The following is a 22,310-nucleotide window of genomic DNA, read 5'->3' as shown; positions in this document are numbered from 1 at the left end:
TGAGTTGTGATCTCCCACTGCTGGATTTACCTTTCCCACATCACTGCTCAGCTCTGCTGACTTCCCTCCTGCTGGCTGTTGGCCAGACAGCCCATTCCTCTTGGGGTTTTCTCTTTTCCTTAAAAACAAACTATTAGTGTCATAGATCACAGGATATTCTGAGTAGGAAGGAACTTACCAGGATCATCGAATCCAGGCCCTGCACAGGACACCCCAACAATCCCACCAAACCCTGACCTCAGACAGGCTGGGGGAGCCCTGGGGAGCCAGTTCAGTGTCCGGCCACCCTCTGGGACCAGAACTCTTCCCTCACACCCACCTAAATCTCTCCCATCTCAGCCAAGCCCACGATGCTGCTCAGTCACAACTGCCCAGCTGCCGCTGCTGACTAACAGCTAAAAAACTGCAAAGTTTGACTCAGAGCCCTGTTTGAATCCCGAGGGACTCCAGTCTCGGGGGGCTCAGTGCCAGTGACAGAGCAGGCACGGCATGGCGCGACATCGCTAGCACAGGGCCGGACAGCGCGACACGGTGCGACACAGCACGGCTCGGCAGGGCTGTACACGGTGCGAAAACGCCATGACATGACATAACATAACACGTCACGACATGACATAATATGTCACGACATGACATGTCACGACGCGAACTCAACACCATCTCCCCCGCGCGGTCCCTTTAAGGCGCCGCGGCCAATCAGCGCAGCCCACATCCCCGCCCCCGCGGCCTGCCGGGAGGTCCGTACCACTCCTGCCGCCCGGGGGGGGGCGCCGCTCCTCGTTGTATCCCCGACGCCTCCGGTGCCTGGTGCCCCGCCCGCCCCGCTTTTCCCACTCCGCTTTTCCCACTGTCTCTCACAGTCTCCCGGTGTTCTCAGCCGGTGTCCGCGGGGCTGAGGCACCCTCGCAAAAATATGCCGTCCCTCCTGCCCCCCTCGCGGAGTGATGGTGCGTGCCGGGGCGGGGCGGGCGCGGGGCGGAAGCGGCGCCGTGGCGCGAGCAGGGGCGGCATCATGGCGGCGCCGGGTGAGGCGGCGGGGCCGGGGCAAGGCCGGGCCGGGGCGGGCGGTGCGGCCCCGGTGCGGCCCTGGTGCGGCGGGTAGGGCTCGGGGTAACGCGCTTGTCTCTTCGCAGGCCCGCGGCTGCGTCTGGCGGCGGCGCTCAGCCTCCTCCTGCTGCTCCTCGCCGGTGCCCGGGCCCTCGCCCCCAGCCACCGCCTCACGGCCCGCGACCTGGCGCGGCTGCGGGCGGCGCTGGAGCGGCCCTTCGCCGACGTGCGGGCCGCCTACTACTCCATCGTGGGGCTCGGCAGCCTCGGCATGCGGGTGGCGGACGAGAAGGTGAGCGGGGCAGGGCCCGGCGGGGCCGCAGGTGCTGCCGCTCCCCGGGGGCGCTTTCGGGGCTGAGGGAGCTGCGGAACAGCGGCGAGAGACGGGGTGTCGTGGGAGTGTGTAGCGAGCCCTGCTTGGGCAGGACCGTGTGGGAAGTGTAAATGTCCTTAGCAAGTGCCAGAGCAAATCACTGGTAATTCCCACCTCTCTTACTTGTGCTGTGTGCGTGGATTGTGCCTTTGTCCGGGCAGTGCCGTGCCACGGGCTCTCTTACACTTCCTGCCTTCTAAATGGTGCCTTCTGGGCTCGCGCTTCCCTATCAGGATTTGTTTCACTGCCTTGTGAAGGAAGTTATCTTGCCTGTGGCACATTTGCCTTGCTGTCCTGTTAAACAGAGCTCTCGTTAATTTGTTTAAATTCAAGTACTGAATTCAGCCAGGTCACGCTGTCCTGCTGTTTGTGTATATAAAATATAAGCCCTTGTGTGCAAACACCACACAGGTCTGTAGTATCAGCATCGTGCTTAATCTGTTACGTCTTGAAGCGTTTCTAATTTAAATATTGCAGGTTTTCCTTATAACAATCTCCTCACATAGGCCCATCTGCTCACGTGCACTTTTACCTGTGCATGTGAGCTGTGAATGCAAGTTTGTTCTTCCCTCACAGACTCATTTAGTACAGGGTTCTAAACCATTTGGTGCTGGTTTCTCTTTGAGTGTTGCTTATTTGCATCATAAACCCTGAGGCTCCTAAAGATGTTGTGGTTCACCTCAGTGCTTGATGTGGCTGGTTCCTGGTCATCTGTGGCTACACTGGGAGTTGCTGCTGTGGGTCATTGTGGCTGGGGTTTTATTAGTTCATGATAGTGCAGTCTTTGCTTCTGCAGATAAGCAGGAGTTATTTCTTTGTGCCTGTGGTTTGTGATGAGGCTTTTTTCTGAACAGTGCCCTTCCTCACAGGGTGAGACTATTTAAAAAGTGTAGATAGTAAAAATAATAGTTAGCTATAACACTTTAACATCTATCACAGGATAGCTGGGGTTGGAAGGGACCTCTGGAGATGTCTAGTCCAGCTACAGCAGCTTCACCTCGAGCAGGTTGTCCAGTGTGATCGTGTCCAGATGGGTTTTATCTCCACAGAAGACTCCACAGCCTCCCTGGAAGCCTGTTCCAGTCACCCTCAAAGGAAATGAGTTTTCATCATGTTCAAATGGAAACTCACGTTTCAGTTTGTGCCCATTGCCCCTTATCCTGTCACTGGTACTGCTGAGGAGTCTGTTCCCTTGACACCCCCCCCTTAAGGCATTTGTGTGCATTGATAAGGTCCCCTCTCAGCCCTCTCCTCCAGGCTAAGCAGTCCCAGCTCCCTCAACCTTCCTTATCAGAGATCCCCCAGTCCCTCCTCATCTCCACAGCCTTCCACTGGACCTGCTCCAGCAGCACCTTGTCTTTCTTGTCCTGAGGAGCCCAGCACAGTGCACAGCACTCCAGCTGCACCTCACCCGGGCTGAGTAGAGGTGCAGGATCATCTCCCTGACCAGCTGGTTATGTTCTTCCCAAGGCATCCCAGGATTCCATTGGCCACCTCATTCCCCAGGGCACTCTGCTGGCTCATTAAAGCTTGTTGGCCACCCAGACCCTCCAGTCCTTCTCCACAGAGTTGCTTTCCAGCAGCTCATCTCCTGGAAGGCTGTCGCATCAATCGAGTGTGATTTCCCCTTGGTAAATCCATGTTGGCTACTCCTCATAAGCTATTTCTCCTTCATGTGCTTGGAGATGAGCTGTTCCATCCCCTTTCCAGGGATGCTGACTGGCCTGTAGTTTCCTGGGCGCTCCTCCTTGCCATTTCTGAAGACTGGAGTGACAGTGGCTTTCCTCCAGTCCTCAGGCACTTCTGTACTCCATGAGCTTCCAAAGATGATGGAGAGTGGATTAGCAATAACATCTGCCAGCTCCCACAGCTCCAGTGGGTGCATCCCTTTGGAGTCCATGGATTTGTGGGTGTCAGGTGCTATTAAATGATCTCTAACCTGATCCTCCTTGACTAAGGGGGAGTCCAGGAATATCAGTATTCCCAGGTAACTGTACCATGAAATCCTGGCCTGGCTTGCAAAGGCCTGTGCTCCACATACATAAATCACTGGGGTTTGAGAATGAGTGGTTAAATGCTTGGCTATTTTCTGATTGAATTGAATCTTAATGATCACTCCCTCCAGTTGTCAGTTAATAATAAGCTCAGTAAAGATTAATGAGCTCTCTCATTGCTCAACTTCATGCTGTACCTTCCTGCCCTGCTTTTCTCTCTGCTTGCTTTGAAATTCTGTATTCTGCATCCACTAATGATTGTGTGATGTACAACTGGAAAGGAAACTCACCCACAGGATTTCTGTTCATCTGTTCTCTATCCTGGAAGATTTTCCCTACTAAATATACCTGTGGGACTTTTTATTTTGATAGGTTTGATACTTAGTTTGGATTTGAGTTGTGGTTGCAGTGGAGTTTGTGTGGAAATTACTTAGGCCTTTTAGCAGGAACCACCCTTATTTCTGTGCAGCACTTGGCAGAGTAGGATCTGAGGGGTATAAAAATGCACAACAGTGTTCATGAAATTGTCATAAGAGAATCCTGTAAGTCTCTCCTCAGTGGTTTAAGTCTCAACTGCTGCTGTAAGTTAACTGCTGTTTCTTCACAGGCTGCCTGCAAATTCATCAAGTCCCATGTGGACTCCAGCAGTGTTGAATCCCTCTTTTATGCTGCCCAGTCCATCCGAGTCCTGTCTGGCTGTGAGGTGAGTGTGGAGCCCTCACCTCTGCAGGCAGATGTGACAAGGAAATACTTGCCTTGATATTTTTCTTGGTTTTGTTTTATGTATCACTTCTACTTTTCCTTTTTTTAGTGGGCTCTTTTGTAAATAACTTAGGAAGTGTTTGGGTGAAGCCTCCACAAGGCACAGTGCAAAGATATAACACAAGTATTTGGTCCAGAGTAATTCTGAGGGGATGTTTTTTGATTAAACACTGGTGGCTAAGGAAAAAAGCACATTTTATTAGAATTCTTGGGACCTGTGTCAATTAGAAACTCTTTGGATGGATAACACACTATTTGGATGTGACTCCTTGTGCTGGAACGCTGCTGGATACGGATCCAGACCACCCTTGCTGAAGTGGGGTGGGTTGTCCAAGGCTCATTTGTCATCAGTGCCACCAGCTGCTACACAGTGATGTGATGCCACATGAAAAGCAGTAGCATGTTAACCAGGATAAATCTGAGTGATGAACTGATAGTTGACAGCAAAACTTAGGAATTTAATTAATTACACTAAAAGGTAATGAATGATAAAGAGACTTTTCCCAAAAGCTTGTAGTAGTTCACCATCACATGTGTTGCCTCAGAAAGGAATCAGCAGTGATGGGCTGTGGTTTTTCAAGTGTGAATCTCTGTGTTCTTCCTCAGGTCACCATTTCAAATGAGACCAGGGAGCTGCTGCTTGCAGCTGTCAGTGAGGATTCCTCCATCGCCCAGATCTTCCATGCTGTTGGTGCCCTGAGTGGCTTTGGCCTTCCTTTAGCATCCCAGGAAGCTCTCAGTGCTCTTACTGCTCGTCTCAGCAAAGAAGAAAGTGTGCTGGCGTGAGTGTCTCAGACAGAAGTTACTCACTGTTGTGTGTTTATCCTCCAGGCAGTTGGATTTTGGAGTAAAAACTGTTTTAATAATGCTTGATGTTTGTAATACAGATGTAGTAGAGTAGGTGCTGTGTTTCCGTGTGATGTGTTTGTCCAGTGCATTATTGTCCCTCTGGGGAAAAAATGTGGTTTAGGTCTATTTTCTGTGTGATTTTTAAATGAACTTATATATTCAGTTTAGTTCAGGAATAATGGTCAAGAAAGAGTTGGTATCCCACAGAGGCCTCCTCTTAAGAAGATTGACAGCCCATTTTGACTTATACCCAGCAAAGGTTCTGCATCATTTATGGCTGCACAGACTCGATGCTCTTCCTCAGCCCTGTTGTTTGTAGCTTGGAGTGCTTGTAGTGGGAGCTGGAAAATATGTGCCAGTAAGCGGAAGGAATCTTGACATTTATCACCAAAGAATTTCATCATTTTTCTGTGAAAAAAGATAATAAAGCATCCCTTAAAAGCTGGGAAAGGAAGGGAAACTTTAATAGACCCTGAGGTTAGCTCAGTTGGTTAAAACTCGGTTGTAATAATGCCAAAGTCATGGGCATTGTAATAATGCCTGTGTGGGCCATTGACTTAAGAGGTGGACTCAATGATCCTTGTGGGTCCCTTCCAACTCAGAACAGTCTGTGAGTCTGTCTGTGAAATAATTGCTTTGTTGACAAAAAAAAGAATTCCTACAAGTGTCAGTAGCATGTCTGAGATCTGTGCTGTGCAGGGATCGAAGTTTGGTTTCTTCTCTGCGTTTGAATCTATGAGTTTATTGCAGTGCTGATGCAGCTGAGGGAACATTCTGTAATGAATGCCAAGTTCATACTAAATCACTTTAGATTCATTGTCTTGAGTCAACTGAAGGCAGGAACAGCTGTTTTACACTTCATTCAGAATAGAAAATGAAGTTTCTCTGATTTAAATGTTGTTTGGCTTTTAAGGAAGGAATAATCATACTTTTGTTTGTTCTTGTTTCAGAACCATCCAGGCTTTGGAGACAGCATCTTACTTGTCCCAGCAGGCAGATCTGAGTAGCATTGTTGAGGAGATTGAGGTAGGAACTCACTGTGCTCTCTAATCATTGAGAAATTTGCTAGACCTCTGTAGTACTAAAAGATGCATCAATGTGAAACACAGAATGAGAAAACAACCTGGCAAATTGCTTGCCTGAATGATGTGGCTTGGCTTGGCTCTTCCTTTCAAGCAGATAATTCTTTTATCTTTTTCACAGTGGACTGAAACATAGAAAGTCATGACATTTAATTAGAATTAAATCCACTAAAGGCTGGAGGTTTCTCTTTCTTCCTGTTTCTAAATGATTATTACAAAATACATTAGTGATCCCATACAGGTTTTTTGATTACAGGCTCAACAGTAGAGTTGACTTCTATGGATCTGCTAGAATACAATTTAAATTTTAATTAACTCTTTCTGTCAGGATCTTGTTGCTCGCCTGGATGACTTGGGTGGAGTTTACCTGCAGTTTGAAGAAGGGATTGAGACAACTGCCCTGTTTGTTGCTGCTGCCTATAAACTGTCAGACCACGTGGGTACAGAGCCAGCCATGAAGGAGGTTGGTGCCTGCCTTTTCCTCCCTTACACACTCCAGCTCACAAAAGGATCTGCCCAGACCCTGTTGTGCAGTGCAAGAGCTCAGTGTAACTGGGCAGAATTCCTGCTGGAAAAAGTAATGAGCACAGTCAGAGAAAAGAGACATCAGTGACCTCAGCACTCTCTAGAACTACCTGAAGGGAAGTTCTGGCCAGGTGGGGGTTGGTCTCTTCTCCCAGGCACTCAGCAATAGGACAAGGGGGCACGATGGGCTCAAGCTCTGCCAGGGGAAATTTAAGTTGGAAATCAGAAAAAACTTCTTTCCAGAGAGAGTGCTCAGGCATTGGAATGGGCTGCCCAGAGAGGGGGTGGATTCCCCATCCCTGGAGGTTTTTAAACTGAGATTGGCCGTGGCACTGAGTGCCATGATCTGGTAAAGGGACTGGAGTTGGACCAAGGGTTGGATTTGATGATCTTGGAGGTCTTTTCCAACCCAATCCATTCTATGATTCTGTGATCGCATAGGGAGTGCTAAGGAACAGAATCTAAGAGGAAATTCCACCTTCAGGATCACAGGCTAAATTTGGTTTGATTTTTTTCTTTTCAAATATACAGAAGGAAATGGCTAGTGAGGCTTAGCTTTTCATTGTTTATTGAGACAAGGTGTTGGGAGAAAAACCTCCTTGTTTCAGAGTTTGTTCTGGAATTTGGGACTTGTGTGGCACTTTCTAGCATTTCAAAGTGTTTTGCAAATCTGTGAGGAAATTCAGGTGTGCCCAAAAGAGAGACAACGTTACCATGTGCCTGCAGGAATCCAGATGCAAAGACTTGTTGTCTAAAATTAAAGGCTGTTGAAAATTTCTCTTGAGATTGGTTAAGCTAAGAATCATTACTGCCCACTTGGTAGTTTTTTTTCCACAAGTTAACAGAGTTAGATGTACTTTGGATTGAAAATCACAGCTCCCTAAAGCACAAGCCAAAGTGGCAGGGTTGAGACCAAAGCCAGCTAAGATGTCTGAGGTCATTCCTGGCTCTCTTCCACACTGCTGCCAAACAAACCAATGCAGAGTAATTTTGATGTCATTTTTGAGATGGTGATTCTGCTACACACAATTCAAACTGTCAGCATCCAAATGATACTTAAAAATCCAATTAAGAAAAATTGCTTAGTGTTGTTTCAGAATTGTGCTGTCAGAAGTGCTGTTGTTGGGGCTTAAAAGCTTTATCTCTGGTGAATGGTGAGTGTCTCTGGAATACCACAAAACTGTCTTTAAAGAACAATATGTAGTACTTGAAAAAATAACTCCCCTTATTTTTCCACACAGCTTCAATGAGAATGTCAGTTGTTGCTTAGACTCTGGAGCAATGCCATGCCCTCCACAGAACTGTAAAACACTGCAGGATTTTCACTGTGCAGTTCTGTAGCATTTGTCTGAATACTTTCTCCAATTTGGTGCTCATCAGTACAAGCAGGAGGGTGAAAATTTGAGATGCAGTGGATTTCATCTAAAAGTGTTCTTTGTAGGTCACTAAGTTGTGTGCCTGTTGCTTTATTTGGGATTGCTTTGATTATTCTCATTCTGATTGGAATTTAGCCCACAATCCTTTGCTTGGATCAAAGTACAGGGAGCCAATCCCTGTGTTTTCCAGACTGGCAGGGAGTGATGGAAGAAGCTGAATAATGAGGCGTAGCCTGCAGAGTGTGGCACAGGTGCCCTAACCCTCCTGAGTCAGACTGCAGAACCAGCTGGGGGGATGCAGCCCCACTCCTGCTTTGGAGAGAACAAATCAGCTTTGGCACATCCCAGAGCCAGAACTGGCTCTGTGCTCCTGGTGGTGCTGCTTTAGGCTAATCCTCTTAGCCTGAGGACACTGCTGAGCCTAAGGGGATAAGCCTGCATGGGCCTAGACTGGCTCCTTCCACAACCACTGGGATGCTTTGCATCACTGCTCTGTGGCCTTCCCATGCTGGCAAGTAGCCAGGACATGGAGCCCAGTCCTGCTGCTCTGTATGAGGACAATTGTAGAGCTCCTGGAGCCCAGGTGTCTCTTTGCAGCCACGTGCAGTCTGGGGAGTTGAGCTGACAACATCTTCTGTTTGGAGATGTGGGTCCAAGTTCTGGTTTTGCAGGTTTCTAGCACAGTTACAGCCATCATGGTTGGAACCTCCCAGCCAAGAATAAGAATGCACATGTGTTGTGAGGTAACCCAAAATTAGCAGCCTCTGGAAAAACTTCATTATTTTTAAAGCAAATGGAAAATTAAACAGTCTTTGTGAATGATGTTTTTATGAATAACATTACAGCAAGCCAGTTTGCAATGTTGTGGTAGGCTGCTGGTGCTTATATGTGATTTGCTTTTCCTCTTTCAGGATCAAATTATCCAGTTGATGAACGCAATTTTTAGTAAGAAAAACTTCGAGACGCTCTCAGAGGCCTTCAGTGTTGCTTGTGCTGCAGGTTCCTTGTCCCAGAACCGCTACCACTTGCCTGTCATTGTTGTCCCCGAGGGGCCTGCGGCTGTGTCTCACCATCAGCCCATACTCAGGGTGAGTCCTCAGCCCTCAGCTCGCTCTGGAGTGTTGTAGCTCTGGGCTCACTGAATGTGTAAGGTGATGCCTTTAATTTTAGCTCTCAGGTTCCAGTAGATCTTGAGTGCTTTTGTGAAGTGATTCTTAGAGATCTCTGCTTACTCAGGGCTTACCAGACACTCCTCGAGAAGTCACTCAGCTCTGCTATTTCTTGCTTCACCTTTCCCTATTATGTTAGAAAGAACATGGGAGTCTGGGATAGTGGGCAGAGGAGAACTCTGGGTGTGTGATACAGAGAGGTCCTGAGTTGTCTGTGCTGCTGCATTCCTTCTGGTACAGTGGGGTTCACAGAACTGCTGGTTTGTCTCTTGTAGCTACAAGTGACCAATGTTATGTCTCAGCCACTGACTCAAGCTTCTGTAAAGCTCGACCAAGCCAAGTCTGTGTCTAGCAAAGCCACTGTCCTTCAACAGACACCATTTGTTCTATCAGGGTAAGAAAATAAGATTATTTTTACAGTTTGTAAGGCAAACAGGTTTTACCTAAACAGTATTGGACTTACTTTCCTTATGTATTCTTCCACCAGAGAAATGTGTGTGTGATGGGAAACTAAAAATGCTGTGGTTTGTTGGTGAGGGGGTGACTGAGCACACTGGATGGTGATGGTGAATTTCTGTTGCTTTTTCTTTTGATTGGGAGTGGTAAATTCCAATGTTCTTCTGACTTTGGGGAAGCTTTGAAGAATTTACTTCCTGCTGCACTTAGCAATGCTTTATACTCCTTTTTTTTGCCTGCTTAATGTGGCATATTTGGAGGCTCCTTAACATCTTTGGGTTTTTTTGTTACAGAGATTTCTTTGAGCTGAACTTCATGAACGTGAAACCTGCAAGTGGATATTATGACTTCTCTATCAGTGTAGATGGAGATAAGCGATTTATTGCTAACAGAGTGGAGGTGGGTGTGCTCTTTGTGGTGTTTTAATTCTGTGCCTATTCTCTGAAACAGCTTCTCATTTATATCCATGAAGGATGTTGCCAGTTGTATCGGATTTTTAGCACATGTTTTTCTGTAATACGTTGGATTTTGACTCAGGATTATGACCCATAACCAGATTAATAAATGATCAAAAGGAATTTGTGTAAGTTTCAAACCTGACTTACCACTTAGGTGCTGATCTGGCAGCAGACAAACAAAGGGTAACAATGGAAATGTTTATATGGCAGCCCAAAGTAGCTATGAAAAAATGATTATTAAGAGTGTTAGTTCTTCAGAGCATTCTGGGTTTGAACCCATAAATCTCAAGGCTCAGCTATCAGCTGTCTGGTGATTGCCTAATGTATGGAAGCTGAGCATTTGTGTTTGTCTTTATAAGCTCTAGAGCCCTCGGAAAGTGTCAAGGAGGTCTTTTGACATCTCTGAGCTGTGTATATAATTAAGCAGTGGAGAAGCAGTGACCAAAGTAAATGGAAGTTAAGTCTTCTTTTCATAGGTACATACCCCCTTGTGGCTGTTAGACCACATCTTTCTGAAATACAGTTTTATATAAATGCTCAGAGTTTTCCTTTCCTCAAGTTTGTCACAGTGAGCAGAATGAGATCTCAGCAACTGTTCACACAGTCACCTCAGTGTCAACAGCTGGGAATGCTCCTCTCCAATGGGTTCTATTCCCAGGGTTAATTTTTGCCCTCAATCACCTATTTAAAGAAACAATTAGCTTTTCAAGTCTTTCAACACACTCAGCTTGAAGTGGAGGAAGAAGACACTTATTTACAACTGCTGACCTTTACTCTGAGTATCAAATTGATGCTGCCAGTGTAGTGGTAATGGCACTCAGGGGTGTCAGAAGGGGATGGATTGTCCTGCTTAAGCCAGTGCTGGCACACAGAGGCACCGCCAGGAATGTTTTAGAGCTGGCAGCTGTGTGAGAACTGCTGCTAATAAGACACATTGTTATGGGGGAGGACTACTGGGGAGCTGCTTTTTTCCTTGCTGTTATTAGCATTAATTGTCCTTAATGCACCATCGTTTTGACAGTAATGAGCTAAACCAGTGGGTTATTACTCCGGCAGAGATGACATTTCCTGGCATTAAAATATTTGAGAGATATTTGTGTACTGTGCAGTTGGAGGGGCTGTGTGCAGCAGCTCTGAGTTGCCTTCACGTCACTTTTTAAAAAATTAGTATTTCATTAGTCCATCTTTCTTTGCTCCTGTCTTGGAACAAAGTAAGGCTTTGCTAAAGTTAGCTTGAGTCATCTGCATGTTAAAGGATTCATTTTAAGGGGTAACCTCTTTCTTAAATTACACTTGTTTTTGTAAAGGAACTGCCAAGATGCTTGTGTTTGAAGTCTGACCTGAATAGTTTGGTTAATGTTTTTACATATTTTTCCCACAGGTTCCCTGTGAATTATTTTTCAGGCTGAGGGTGTGGGTCTGGTTCACACGAGCAAACCTGTAATAACAAATTGTAGTATAAGATGAAAAATATCTTGGCAGTGAAACTTTAATTCTCCGGGGGAGCATTTGTAAGCTGTGAGAACAAATGTGCTAATTAAAAACTACAGTCTGCAGTAACTGCTTATGTTTGAGAGAAGGATTGAAATCAGTCAAACCCACTGGGATTCTCTGCCCAGATGGGCTGTGGTTTGGGGCTGCAGAGAGGGCAGGAAGTAATTTCTCTGCTTGGGGTTTATATTGCACTTAGCACAAAGGAGTGTGATAAATGGCAGGGCTTTATTGGCTGCCCAGCGCTGAGTGATAAACGCTGTGACTCCAAAGGAAAGCTTGTGAGCAAAGGGCAGGTCTGCAGGAATGCTTTGGGGTTTGCCTGCTGGTAATAAAATCAGCAGAAACCTGTTGAGCTTTAGGAGCCAAGAGAGGCAGAACTGGTTGCTGTCCAGAGACCTCTTGTCTCCAGTTGTTGCCTGGAAAGCAGAAGTTCTCATGCACGTGCAGTTTTAAGTTGTATCACATGTGATGTAATCTTTAATAGCTAGTTTCTGTTAGTTCAAAAGGAAAACTAGTTGGGTCTGGATAGTTGGACTGTTTCATTAAAAACGGTTCTCCAAAGGCCAGCTAATTCCAGCATGCCTGAGGAGCTGGGGTCTGTAGAGCTGGCTGCTTGTGCAGGGAGGAAGGGGGTGGCTTAGGCTAAGTGACTGTTGCAGGAGCTTTGCCAGAAGGTAAGTTGCTGTAGATTGTTCTGCTCAAATTAGGCCCTGTTTCAGGCTTAGTGTACAACCCTCTTTGGTGAAGGAGGACAGAAGATGCATGTGCAGTGAACTTGACCATAAGTGGTATATGTAGAGTGTTCTGAGTAATTTTCTGTTGTGTTTTGTTGCAGCTGAAAGTAAAAGTTTCCACAGAAGTTGGGATTACTAATGTAGATCTTTCTACTGTGGATAAGGATCAGAGCATTGCGCCAAAAACAACCAGGTAAAACAACACAGTGTGTGTGATTCTTTAAGGACAGCTCTGGCACAAGACTGGAGCCTTGGCTTATCTGAGCACTAGACTTTCTCTTGGAAATTCACCTGAATTCTGTTTGGTTTTTAACTCCTAGGGTAGCTTACCCAGCCAAAGCCAAGGGATCATTCACTGCTGACAGCCATCAGAATTTTGCTTTATCCTTCCAGCTGATAGATGTGAACAGTGGAGCTGAACTCACCCCTCACCAGGTTAGGACAAATTTTTGTCATTGCTGTGACACCAAGATGTTCCATCATGAATTACCCTAGGGTGACAATTGCTCTTGAAAGGATTTCATAGGTTTAGAAAAGCCTTATGATTCTGACATGAACTATGAAGATCACTGGTATCAATAGATGGAAGATTCAGTTCATTTATTTTATGTGTCTGTTAAAAGAAACATCTGACTCTGGTACTGTGTCATGTTTAACTCAGCAAAGTGAGGACAGGTAAAAGCACTGTAAAGCACACTTCTGATTGGTTTTTTTTAATATAGATTGTTGGCTGAAAAAGTCCTTCAACATTACAATCTTCCTTTCAGACTTTTGTCCGACTTCACAACCAAAAGACTGGCCAGGAGGTGGTGTTTGTTGCAGAACCAGATAATAAGAATGTGTACAAATTTGAACTGGATACCTCTGAAAGAAAGACTGAATTTGACTCTGCCTCTGGTACCTACACTCTTTACTTGATTATTGGAGATGCCACTCTGGAAAATCCAATCCTCTGGAATGTGGTATGTTGCTGGCAGTTGGGTGATGTGGTTTTCAGATTACTGACTAACCAGAGGGCATGGTACAGACTTGGAAATTAAAAGCTCAGATATTTTGTTTTTTTTGAACCAGAATCCTTTTAGCCATTTATGGGCTCTGAGGTTCATCTTAAGTTTTGAAGTAAACACCAAAGAAAAACAGAAATAAACTTTCAGTTCATCATGTGATGGAGTGGAAACTTCAGAATATTTATGGCCTTGATTGTAATTTCACAGCAAGTTCTCAAGGTTCAAGTTTTCTATTCTTTTTGTGCTGGAAATAAATCCAGTTCTTGTTTGTGGGTAAATGGCATTACTGCCTCTGCTTAGAAGAAGTTGCTTCTTAAAAAATCTGAGGGCTTTTTCTCTAGGTTCCTCTGAAAATCATGTCAGTTGTAGATTGTCAAATAATGAAATATGCCACAGTAATGGAATAGGTTTTATTAATACATGAAGGTCAAAGTTCATGAAGCTGCACGATTTCATTTCAGGCTGATGTTGTGATCACATTCCCAGAAGAGGATGCACCATCCACAGTCCAGTCCAAGAACCTCTTTGTTCCCAAACCTGAAATCCAGGTAGAGTTAAAATTGTGTGTGGAGATGGAGAGCGAGTCCTGTTGTTGTTATTAGTTGTCAACATAGTTTATTTGTAAGTAAAGTAATTAAAGGAAGGCCAGAGTTACTGCTTAATGGAAAGAAATTTGTTGCAGTCCTCTGGAGTATGAATACATAAGCTGTGTGTCCTACCTGTGCAAGAGCAACTGTGTCAGTGAGAAGATCCAAACATGAAAATTTGACCAGGTGAGTGGGTAAACACCACAGAAAGGTCTCTGCTTCATTCCAGCCAACTGTACTGGTGTCAAGCAAACAAGTGCTGCTGTGAGTGCAAAGTAAAGTTAACTGTGCAAGAGATCAAATGTGCAGAGACTGGAAGAGACAGTAGAGTCAGTCTTTGCCTTAAGAGGAATGTTTCTCATCCAAAGGAACATCTGGGAACAGCACCACGGCTGCAGCTGGTTCTCTGGGGAGCAGAGAAGCTGCTCTGTTGGAATACTCCTACTCACGAGTTGGTTTTGTTTGCTTGCAGCACCTCTTCAGGGAACCTGAGAAAAGGCCTCCCACAGTGGTCTCTAACACTTTCACAGCGCTGGTTCTTTCTCCACTGCTCTTGCTGCTCATCCTGGTGAGTGAACTGGGCCACAAAAGAACACCTTTCCCATCCAGTCCAGAGTCACTTAGGAGATTGGGCAGTTCAACTCTTACTGTGACTGGCAAAGCAGTGCTGGAGTCACAGCTAGCAAATGTCAGTGAAGATCACTGGTCTGGTTTGGTTGTTAAAAGTTTATAGTGGAAACAGGAAAACGTTGCTGCCAGGTGGAAGTAGGTGGATGAGTTTCTTCAGCTTTAGCTGGGGATGGTGAGTAACAGTAGGCAGATTAAGTTATAAGTAACATCAGATTTCCACTGGAAAAAATCAGGGATTCTGCCTCACACATAATAAATCTATCACAAAATCTGTGTTACTCAATCCTATCAGCTTGATTCCCATTTATGGACATCATATTGGAGTGTCTAGTTGAAACAATCTGCTGCTACTCACTGTATCATCAGGGCAGTGTTCTGAACGTAATGCAATACAAAGTCTCATTGAGGCAAGTTTCCTTATTTGGAAGATGAAACTGATTCCAGGAGTAATTTCCCATTATCCAGTGTCACTGAAAGCTGCATTCAGGCAGTCTGTCCTCTGGTCACTGGAGTTCACAATATACATATTGGTGACACTTTAATAAAAAATCTTACTGCTGCTGCTCCTTCTTCCCATCCTTCATGCCTTTGTCTTTTGTACTCCAAAACCAATTGTTTTTATGAGCAACCATCTTGTATCTACAACTGTTTTTTGTCTGAGTCCAAAATGAAAACCTCAACCTTTTTGTTTTGTTCTTTTTAATTGAAATTAATTCAGCTGGATAGAAATAGCGATGTCTTTTTTTTTTTACAGTTTAGATTTGAAGCAGTACTTTCTCATCAGTTTAAAATATTTGAGGAACTGCATTAGGGCAGTCAGAAGCAACAGGAGAGATTTTCACTAAAGGAGCTCAACAGTGCTGCGTTTAGCAAAGTTACTTCTCTTGCAGTAGTAAACAAGTACTTCTGTAGAGAATTCACTGAGTACAGAGAATTCATTGAAGGACTTAGGCTTGAAAGATAGTGAAGTTGAAAATAAAATCTTAGGTTACAAGGCTGTTGTAACTCAGATTTTGGGGTTTTTTTCCTTTTAGTGGATCAAGATAGGTGCCAACATCTCCAACTTCAGCTTTTCTCCCAGCACCATTGTTTTTCACATGGGACATGCTGGTAAGTGTCAGAGGCTTTCTGCTTTGTTTGACCTCCTCACCTGGGAGTTACAGATGAGAGCCTGTGGTTAATGGACTTGTGGTCTATTAACTATAATGACATAACAGCATAACATTTGTTCTCTTGTTTCCATCTGCCTTCCTGCTTTTCATGATTGTTAATATAGTGATAAAACTGTTTTGGCCATCAGCTTATAACAGCCATCATTATCCAGGCCCCTCTCTCTCACCATTTATCTGTACTTAATAGAACTTCTTATTTCCAGAGGTTACACTTTCTTTATTGCATGTTTATCCTCTCAGAGCAAGGAGGTTCTGTGGGGACTGAAACCTCTGGGACTTGTTAATAGTGTAAGGCTACATCTTTAAAGCTCTTCCCATGAAAACACTTCTGGTTTTTTGGTTGGACCAAGTGTTTTCATCAATTTTTTTTGTGTCCTTTGTCACTCAGTTATTTACTGTCTTGGTAGAATTTCAAAAACAGCAGGTTGGGAGAGCTTTGGATCTACTGATTCCCAAAGGTCATTGTGTTTCTCAGTCCAAGTTGGTTTCCTTGGAAGCTTCATAAAGGTGTAAGCCTTTCCAGATGTGTGAGGGTTAATATCTCCTATTAAAGTCCAGAGTATCCTCCTCTTTTTAATTGCCATTAATGTCTGTAATGTGTCTATAATTCTGCCACAGGAGGGTTGTTTGCAAGCTGTCCATGACATTTTTTTCCTGTATGGAGGCCAAGGCACCATAATTCCCTGGCAATAATGTAGAGTCTTTAGATCTGCCCTTCAGAGCTTCAGAGCTGAGATAGAAACAAATGCTCAGGACAATTAGTACAATTCTTCAGAGGATAAAAAATGGTTGGTCTTTGAAATGCAGTTTCAACCATGGGTTCTGTCTTTTTATTTCTTTAACAGCAATGTTGGGACTCATGTATGTCTACTGGACTCAGCTCAACATGTTCCAGACACTGAAGTACTTGGCCATTTTGGGTGGCATCACATTCCTGGCAGGGAACAGGATGCTGGCTCAGAAAGCTGTAAAGCGGTAAGGAGGGAGCTGCTTTTGCCACCAGTGGGGAGGAGTCAGTGGTGCTGTCGTGTGCCAGTGAGTGACACAGTAACAAACACTGCCTTGGGGTCTTGGACCTCAGACTGCTCAGTCCCACTTTCCCGCCTGTCTCCCTGAGGCTTGAGCTGAGCAGGGCAGTGAGGGGCTGTCCCCGAAGTGCAGCTCCCACACAGAGAACGGGCCACGTGGCACGAGCTGAAGCATCCAGGACATGGAGAAAGCACAGGGTGTGAGTGTGTGTGCTTTGACATCAGGAAACCCACCGCTGGCAAGACACATTCACTGACAAATTTGTTTTGCTATATATCAAGCTCCTAGAATATTGTTGGGTTATGAAAGCTATTATAAGTGCAGGAGAGGCCCAAATCTTCAGGAGCTTTGCTTGTGATAAAAGTTTCAAGACAAAGAAGGCAAGGCAGGGGTATCTTACTGCTGTGTTCTTTTATATAAAGGGGAATTACGGAGAAAAGGGAAGCTCGTGCTTATCAGACATGTGCAGTAACAGACAATGGGCAATACACAAAAGCAAACCCAGGGAAAATTATTCTAGATAGGAGGGATACAGCATCCATTTCTTTGCTGGCATGGGATGATTCTGGACACTTGTGTCTTCTGCCATGCAGTGCCTCATGACTGCCATGGCTTGAGCAGCCAGCAGTTTGTTGACCCAACCTTCCAGTGCAGCCCATTCATGAGAGGTTGCGTCATTCCCTCTCTATCACTTCTGACTCACACAGTTCCATGTGAGACTTAAGCTTTAGCCCTTTTGTACTAATGTAGCATTTGGGTTTGAAGATGATCTTACTGACCTGCTTTGCCATCAGATCTGTGCTTTTCTTACTTTCCCCTTTTTGAGCCACTGGGATCTTATGCCTCTATACTATCTGCATAGATGTTCCTGGGTTACCACTTTTTTGATTGCAGTCTATTAAAACCAGGACAAGACCTGTAAAAAAAAGTATATAACTTTCGGGAGGGTTGCATTGATTTGTTGTCTTTAAAACATGTCAACTTGCATGGCTTTAGCAGGGAGGGTGATTAAGGTAATTAACCCTTTTCATAGTATCTTCCCAGCTTTCTCAGCCTTGCTGCCTTGGATATCCAGCCCTCTCCACTGTGGCACTTTATCTTGTTAGCATAACAGCTCCTACTGGGATTTTGTTGCCAACAGGACTATGTTATGTCATTTAATAATGTTTCCTTTTTTCCTTTAAAGAGTAATGGTGAAATCATTATTAAATGCAGATTGCCTGGGATACAGATTTGGGGGGAAATAAAGTGTCTTTGCTTAACCAGGGCTTCTGTTAGCACATAAATGCAGGTGGTTGGTTCCTGCTTCAAATCACTGCAGGGGGTGCCCGTTTTGCTTTTTCACTGTAAATGACACGAAGCTGCAACTACAATGGCAAATTTGAAAGTAAAACTTCTACTTGAGGCTGAAGTTAAACCCTTTGTACATGACTTTAAAGTTCAAAAAGACATCTTGTTAAGGCGCTGCCTGCCTGTCTCAGAGGCTGAGGTGCAGTGACAATTAACTAGATTGCACTTTGAGGCAGAGCTGTGGAGGCTGCTGGTGGGCGTGGGAAGGGAAGGGGACTGTATAAACCATCTTGTTACAGAAGTTACCAGAAGGCCTGGTTTTGCTTTTTGCATTTCTGTGACTGGCTCTGATTCCTGGAGCAGGGCTGCTTTCCTCCTTCCTATCTTCTCTGAACCTTTCTCCCTCTCTCCTTTTGGCAGGATCGCTGCAGAGCAGAGCAGTAGGTTGGCAAAGTATAGAACGCTGCGGTAAAAGGGGGTTTGCTAGTGACCAACTCTTCAGGAAGTAAGGGCCTTTTTGGATTTTGCCTTTCCTGGGCATGCTGCCTGTTTCATTTCACCTCATCACTCACTCCTTTTGAGAAAAGATGTGAGCTGAAGCTGCTTCCTCCCAGCATCACGTGTTGGTCTTTAAATCAGTCCTTGGGTGTCCTTGGCTGCAGCTGGGTTGGCATATTAGCAGTACATATTCTCTGAGACTAAATTGCATTTGTGTGGTTTCCTTAATTGTCTGAAATCTGCATGGTGATATGTGCACATGTAAATATGCTGTCCTGGGCACCACACAGATCTCAGGTGATAAAATAAACCTATTTTTAAACACTATTATTGTTCCCATAAATAAATTATTAGTAATGTTGGGTGGAGGAGGACCCATCCACAGTATTCTGGCAGTTATTCAGCTGCCAGGCACTCTTCCTGCTGAATTACACCCTTGCTTGGGGTGGTGAGAACTCTGTGCAGCAAAGCCAGGTCAGCACCACCTCATTGAGCTGAGAACATGACCTGGTCCTGGGTTCACCCTCCCATTAGACTGAATTGGCCATGATGGCTCAGGGAGCAGCAGCTCCTGGCCTCCTCTATTCCATACAGTGATAGGTCTCCATTATCATTTCCCAACACAAAGCCCTTTGTTTCCTTTCATTCCAAGAGGTAAGGTCCAGGTTTGCTCTGTCCACTGTGGTGTAGGAGGCTTGGGCTGGCACTCCACATGCTGCCCAGTTCTGAGTGTGTGTGCATGGGGGCTTCATTCCTCGTTTAGTGCACCGGTTTGTTGTGGGGAAGAGGGAGAGCATCTGGGATGGCTCCTGTGGTGAGACGAATCAGTGTGCAGTGTGCTGCATTGGTGCATCTCCTGAGCATCTGCTTTCTCTCACATCCATAGTCAGTGCTCCAGGCACACAGACACGGTGAGTTGAATGGAGCTCAGTTTTTGTTGTGAAACAGAACCAGTGTGGGAGTCTGTGCCACGCAAATGGTGCCCACTGTGGGCACAGCTCCTGTGTGCAGATCAGGGAATGTGAAGAATGGTTTCATGGTAATTACCTGTGAAGAATTTGGCACCAAGTCCCTCAGGAAAACACCCTGTTACTGTCTCTTGTCTCCCTGGAGTGTTCTGAGGTATTTGAGCACAGAACAAGCTATGACAAGTTACTTGAGAAGAACTGTAGATGGCTGTCACTTACCTACTTAACAAATGCTGTGTTTGCATCTTGACTGTTTGAAGGTGCTGTTCAGGTCCCTGGATGCCTCTTTTTAACTCGGCTTTGGGCCAGTGTTTTTCAGCTTTTTGATGGCCTGTTAACCAAGTGCCTCCCCAGTGTGTTCTCCATAGCTTGCATGTTTCCTGTGTCCCAGCCTGGTGGTTTAAATCCTCCATTCCTTACAGGCTGTGAGTAATCTTGGAAGATCACAGAATCCAAAATTCCTTGAGTTGGAAGGGACCTTAAAGATTGTGTAGTTTCAACTCCCTGCCACGGGCAAGGATACCTTCCACTAGCCCAGGTTGCTCTAAGCCCTGTCCAGCTGGTCCTCCCTAGGCCTTCTCTTCTCCAGGCCGACCAACTCCAATCTCCCAGCCATTTCTCAGAGCAGAGGTGCTTCAGCTCTCAGAGCATCTTCATGGCCCTAAGATCTTACAAATAACTTGTCATTCACAAACCCTTAGTGAGGTTTTGCTGCTGTGTGCAGTCACAAGCATTTTCCTCATTGCTGGGTTTTCTAATACCCCAGATATGTCAGTTAAAGAGTGTATTGTTACCAGGTCTTAGGGATGGGATGGACTGTCAAGAGCTCAGCATCATAGCTATGCTTGTGTCTGAAAAAAGAACCCCAAAAAGTTGGATCTGCTGTGCTAACAACATTAGACTACTTCATCTTCTTGGGGCCATGAAGATCTCTGTGTCTGCATGGACCAGTGATTCCCAGCAGATGGATTGGCCCTGTTAAAAGCAGAAGAAAAGTTGAGTTACCTCCAGGCCTGGCATTCAGCCTGAGGTTTTTTGTTCAGTTGTGTAGTTTAAAGGGCTCGTTCATCCCTTTTGCACCAGAAATTAACCTTCATTTTTTCTGACCGATTCCATCTTCCTTGAATTCCACCCCCCATTCCATTACAGTATTGGTTTTGTCATTCCAACAGGCTGCTTTTGGGAAGCTTGTCTGACAAGCTTCCTTTGAGAGAAAATGAGGGTTCTGGGGGACACTTTTACTGTGTAAGGAAGTGCTTTGTTGCCTGGAAGAGTTAATTTTTTTGATTTTTCTTTCCAGGACACAGTAGTACCAGAAGAATGGGAGAAATGTGAAAAAACAAAGCAAATGCCTTCAGAATAGAAGTGAATAAATAACTGAAAGACCAAAAAAAGGAAGGCAGAAGATGATTTTTTTTTACATATTGAGTAAAAAGGTTGCGAGTTAAGCTTTTATAAATATCTTGATTTTCATCATTGTGTTCATGCTACTGGAGTGTTTTTCATATGAATCTGGAAAATCCTTTCTTCCCTGGATCCCTCCCCCTTTTTCTCCCAGGACATTTGAATTTCCTTTCGAGAAAGAGGAAAAAGAAAATACGGTTCTGCCTTTCCCCAGATACCCTTTCCTCATCCTAAAGATTTGTGAATAAAGAGGAAAGAATGGTCCTGAATGTTGTGTTTTGGCTGTGTCAGAGGCGGTGATTGGAAGCTGGACTCACATGGGAATGAAAAGAGCTTTTTCTGGTGGGTAATTCTAAGTGTGAGTCACTGCTATGTGTGACACTTCCTGTTCTTTCATGTCCTTTCCCAGAGGGACATGTTTGTTGGGGGGGACTTCCCACTCCTGCCTGTCCCTGTTGGCAGCATTTCTCCACTAATGGCTGTTCTCTCCCACTCCAGACTGTGCTGAGCTGCTCTGGGCCCTTGGTCAGGCAGGAGGAGCCCTTAGGGAGAGCCAGCTGTGGTGCTAGTGTGCCTGACTGTGTCTGGCCTGGCAGGTTTGGGGGTCCCTTCAGAGGGTTTCACTTTCTCTCCAGTCTCTGGAGGCAACCGTTTCACTCCAAACACAATTTTGATGGGGGTTGTTGCCTCTGGCCTTCTATGAAACCAAAAGCCAGGAATCTGCTGGCTGCCATGTGGTCATGTTCTGAGTTATTCGGGCTCTAATTTCCAAGTTAGTTACTTCCTTCGGGACCGCCAGACATGAGGCAGCAGATTTGGGCTTTATTGGACTCACTGATAGTAACCAAAGGCCAAAACCTCCTCCTCATTTTCCACATGGAAACTTAAAAGTTACTCCCTCCCCTGCATCCATAGATTTTCTCCTGTTTGTCCCATGTCAGGGTAGTTTCTATAAAGGCCTTTTGGCAAAGGACTTTTATCAAATTACCAGGAAAAATTGTATCACCAAGTAAGTATGTGGATAAAGGGTGGAGCTGAATCCTCCAAAGCACTTCACAGGTGTGAGACGTGACTCCACTTTATACAATCCACTTTCTCCCCCACTGTGGTTACTCACACTTAGTTCACTGTTCCTGCACTTTGTAGCAGTTCCTGCCTCTTTGTTGAACATTACGCTGGACCTACAGAGTTTTAATGAATTTCATTTACTTCCTGTGCACTCCAAACACTGGATCTCGGGCCACATTCAAGTCCTCTGGGAATAAAGGAGTTTTGGGCAAGAAATAACTAAGCTACTATTCATAGTAATTTACCCTGGAGTTCCTTTTCACTGTGGTGAATTTTTTGAGTCTCATATTTTGTTACTACTCACTTAGCAGCTTTGTTTTATAACATTCTTTCTGCTG

At 45.1% G+C, this 22,310-nt stretch overlaps 1 protein-coding gene across 2 annotated transcripts; it reads left to right on the top strand.

Moving 5' to 3' along the window:
• Window positions 1–955: 955 nt before the first annotated feature.
• RPN2 (ribophorin II) lies at window positions 956–21,173 on the top strand. 2 transcript variants are annotated; one of them, XM_071572925.1, is made up of 18 exons: window positions 956–1,025; window positions 1,134–1,339; window positions 4,022–4,117; window positions 4,783–4,958; window positions 5,976–6,051; window positions 6,436–6,570; window positions 8,920–9,096; window positions 9,453–9,571; window positions 9,927–10,032; window positions 12,421–12,512; window positions 12,640–12,754; window positions 13,087–13,281; window positions 13,788–13,874; window positions 14,386–14,481; window positions 15,578–15,653; window positions 16,561–16,690; window positions 18,455–18,539; window positions 20,801–21,173. In XM_071572925.1, the coding sequence occupies exons 1-17, from the start codon at window positions 1,013–1,015 to the stop codon at window positions 18,504–18,506; spliced, it is 1,947 nt and encodes a 648-aa protein (XP_071429026.1). In that variant the 5' UTR covers window positions 956–1,012; the 3' UTR covers window positions 18,507–18,539; window positions 20,801–21,173. The 2 variants fall into 2 exon arrangements, with proteins under 2 accessions (XP_071429026.1, XP_071429027.1); XM_071572926.1 differs by lacking the exon at window positions 18,455–18,539.
• Window positions 21,174–22,310: the final 1,137 nt, after the last annotated feature.

Source organism: Pithys albifrons, chromosome 18, assembly GCF_047495875.1.
Source record: "Pithys albifrons albifrons isolate INPA30051 chromosome 18, PitAlb_v1, whole genome shotgun sequence".
NCBI classification, from domain to species: domain Eukaryota; kingdom Metazoa; phylum Chordata; class Aves; order Passeriformes; family Thamnophilidae; genus Pithys; species Pithys albifrons.
The sequence above is the reverse complement of the archived record's forward strand: the minus strand, read 5'-3'. Positions and strand labels throughout refer to the sequence as shown.

What these genes read in the sequence shown, in the direction of transcription:
- RPN2 (XM_071572925.1), top strand. An exon ending in AAAGAAGAAAGTGTGCTGGC is followed by an intron (nt 4,959 to 5,975) that starts GTGAGTGTCTCA and finishes TTCTTGTTTCAG; the next exon opens with AACCATCCAGGCTTTGGAGA. An exon ending in TTATTGCTAACAGAGTGGAG is followed by an intron (nt 10,033 to 12,420) that starts GTGGGTGTGCTC and finishes GTTTTGTTGCAG; the next exon opens with CTGAAAGTAAAAGTTTCCAC.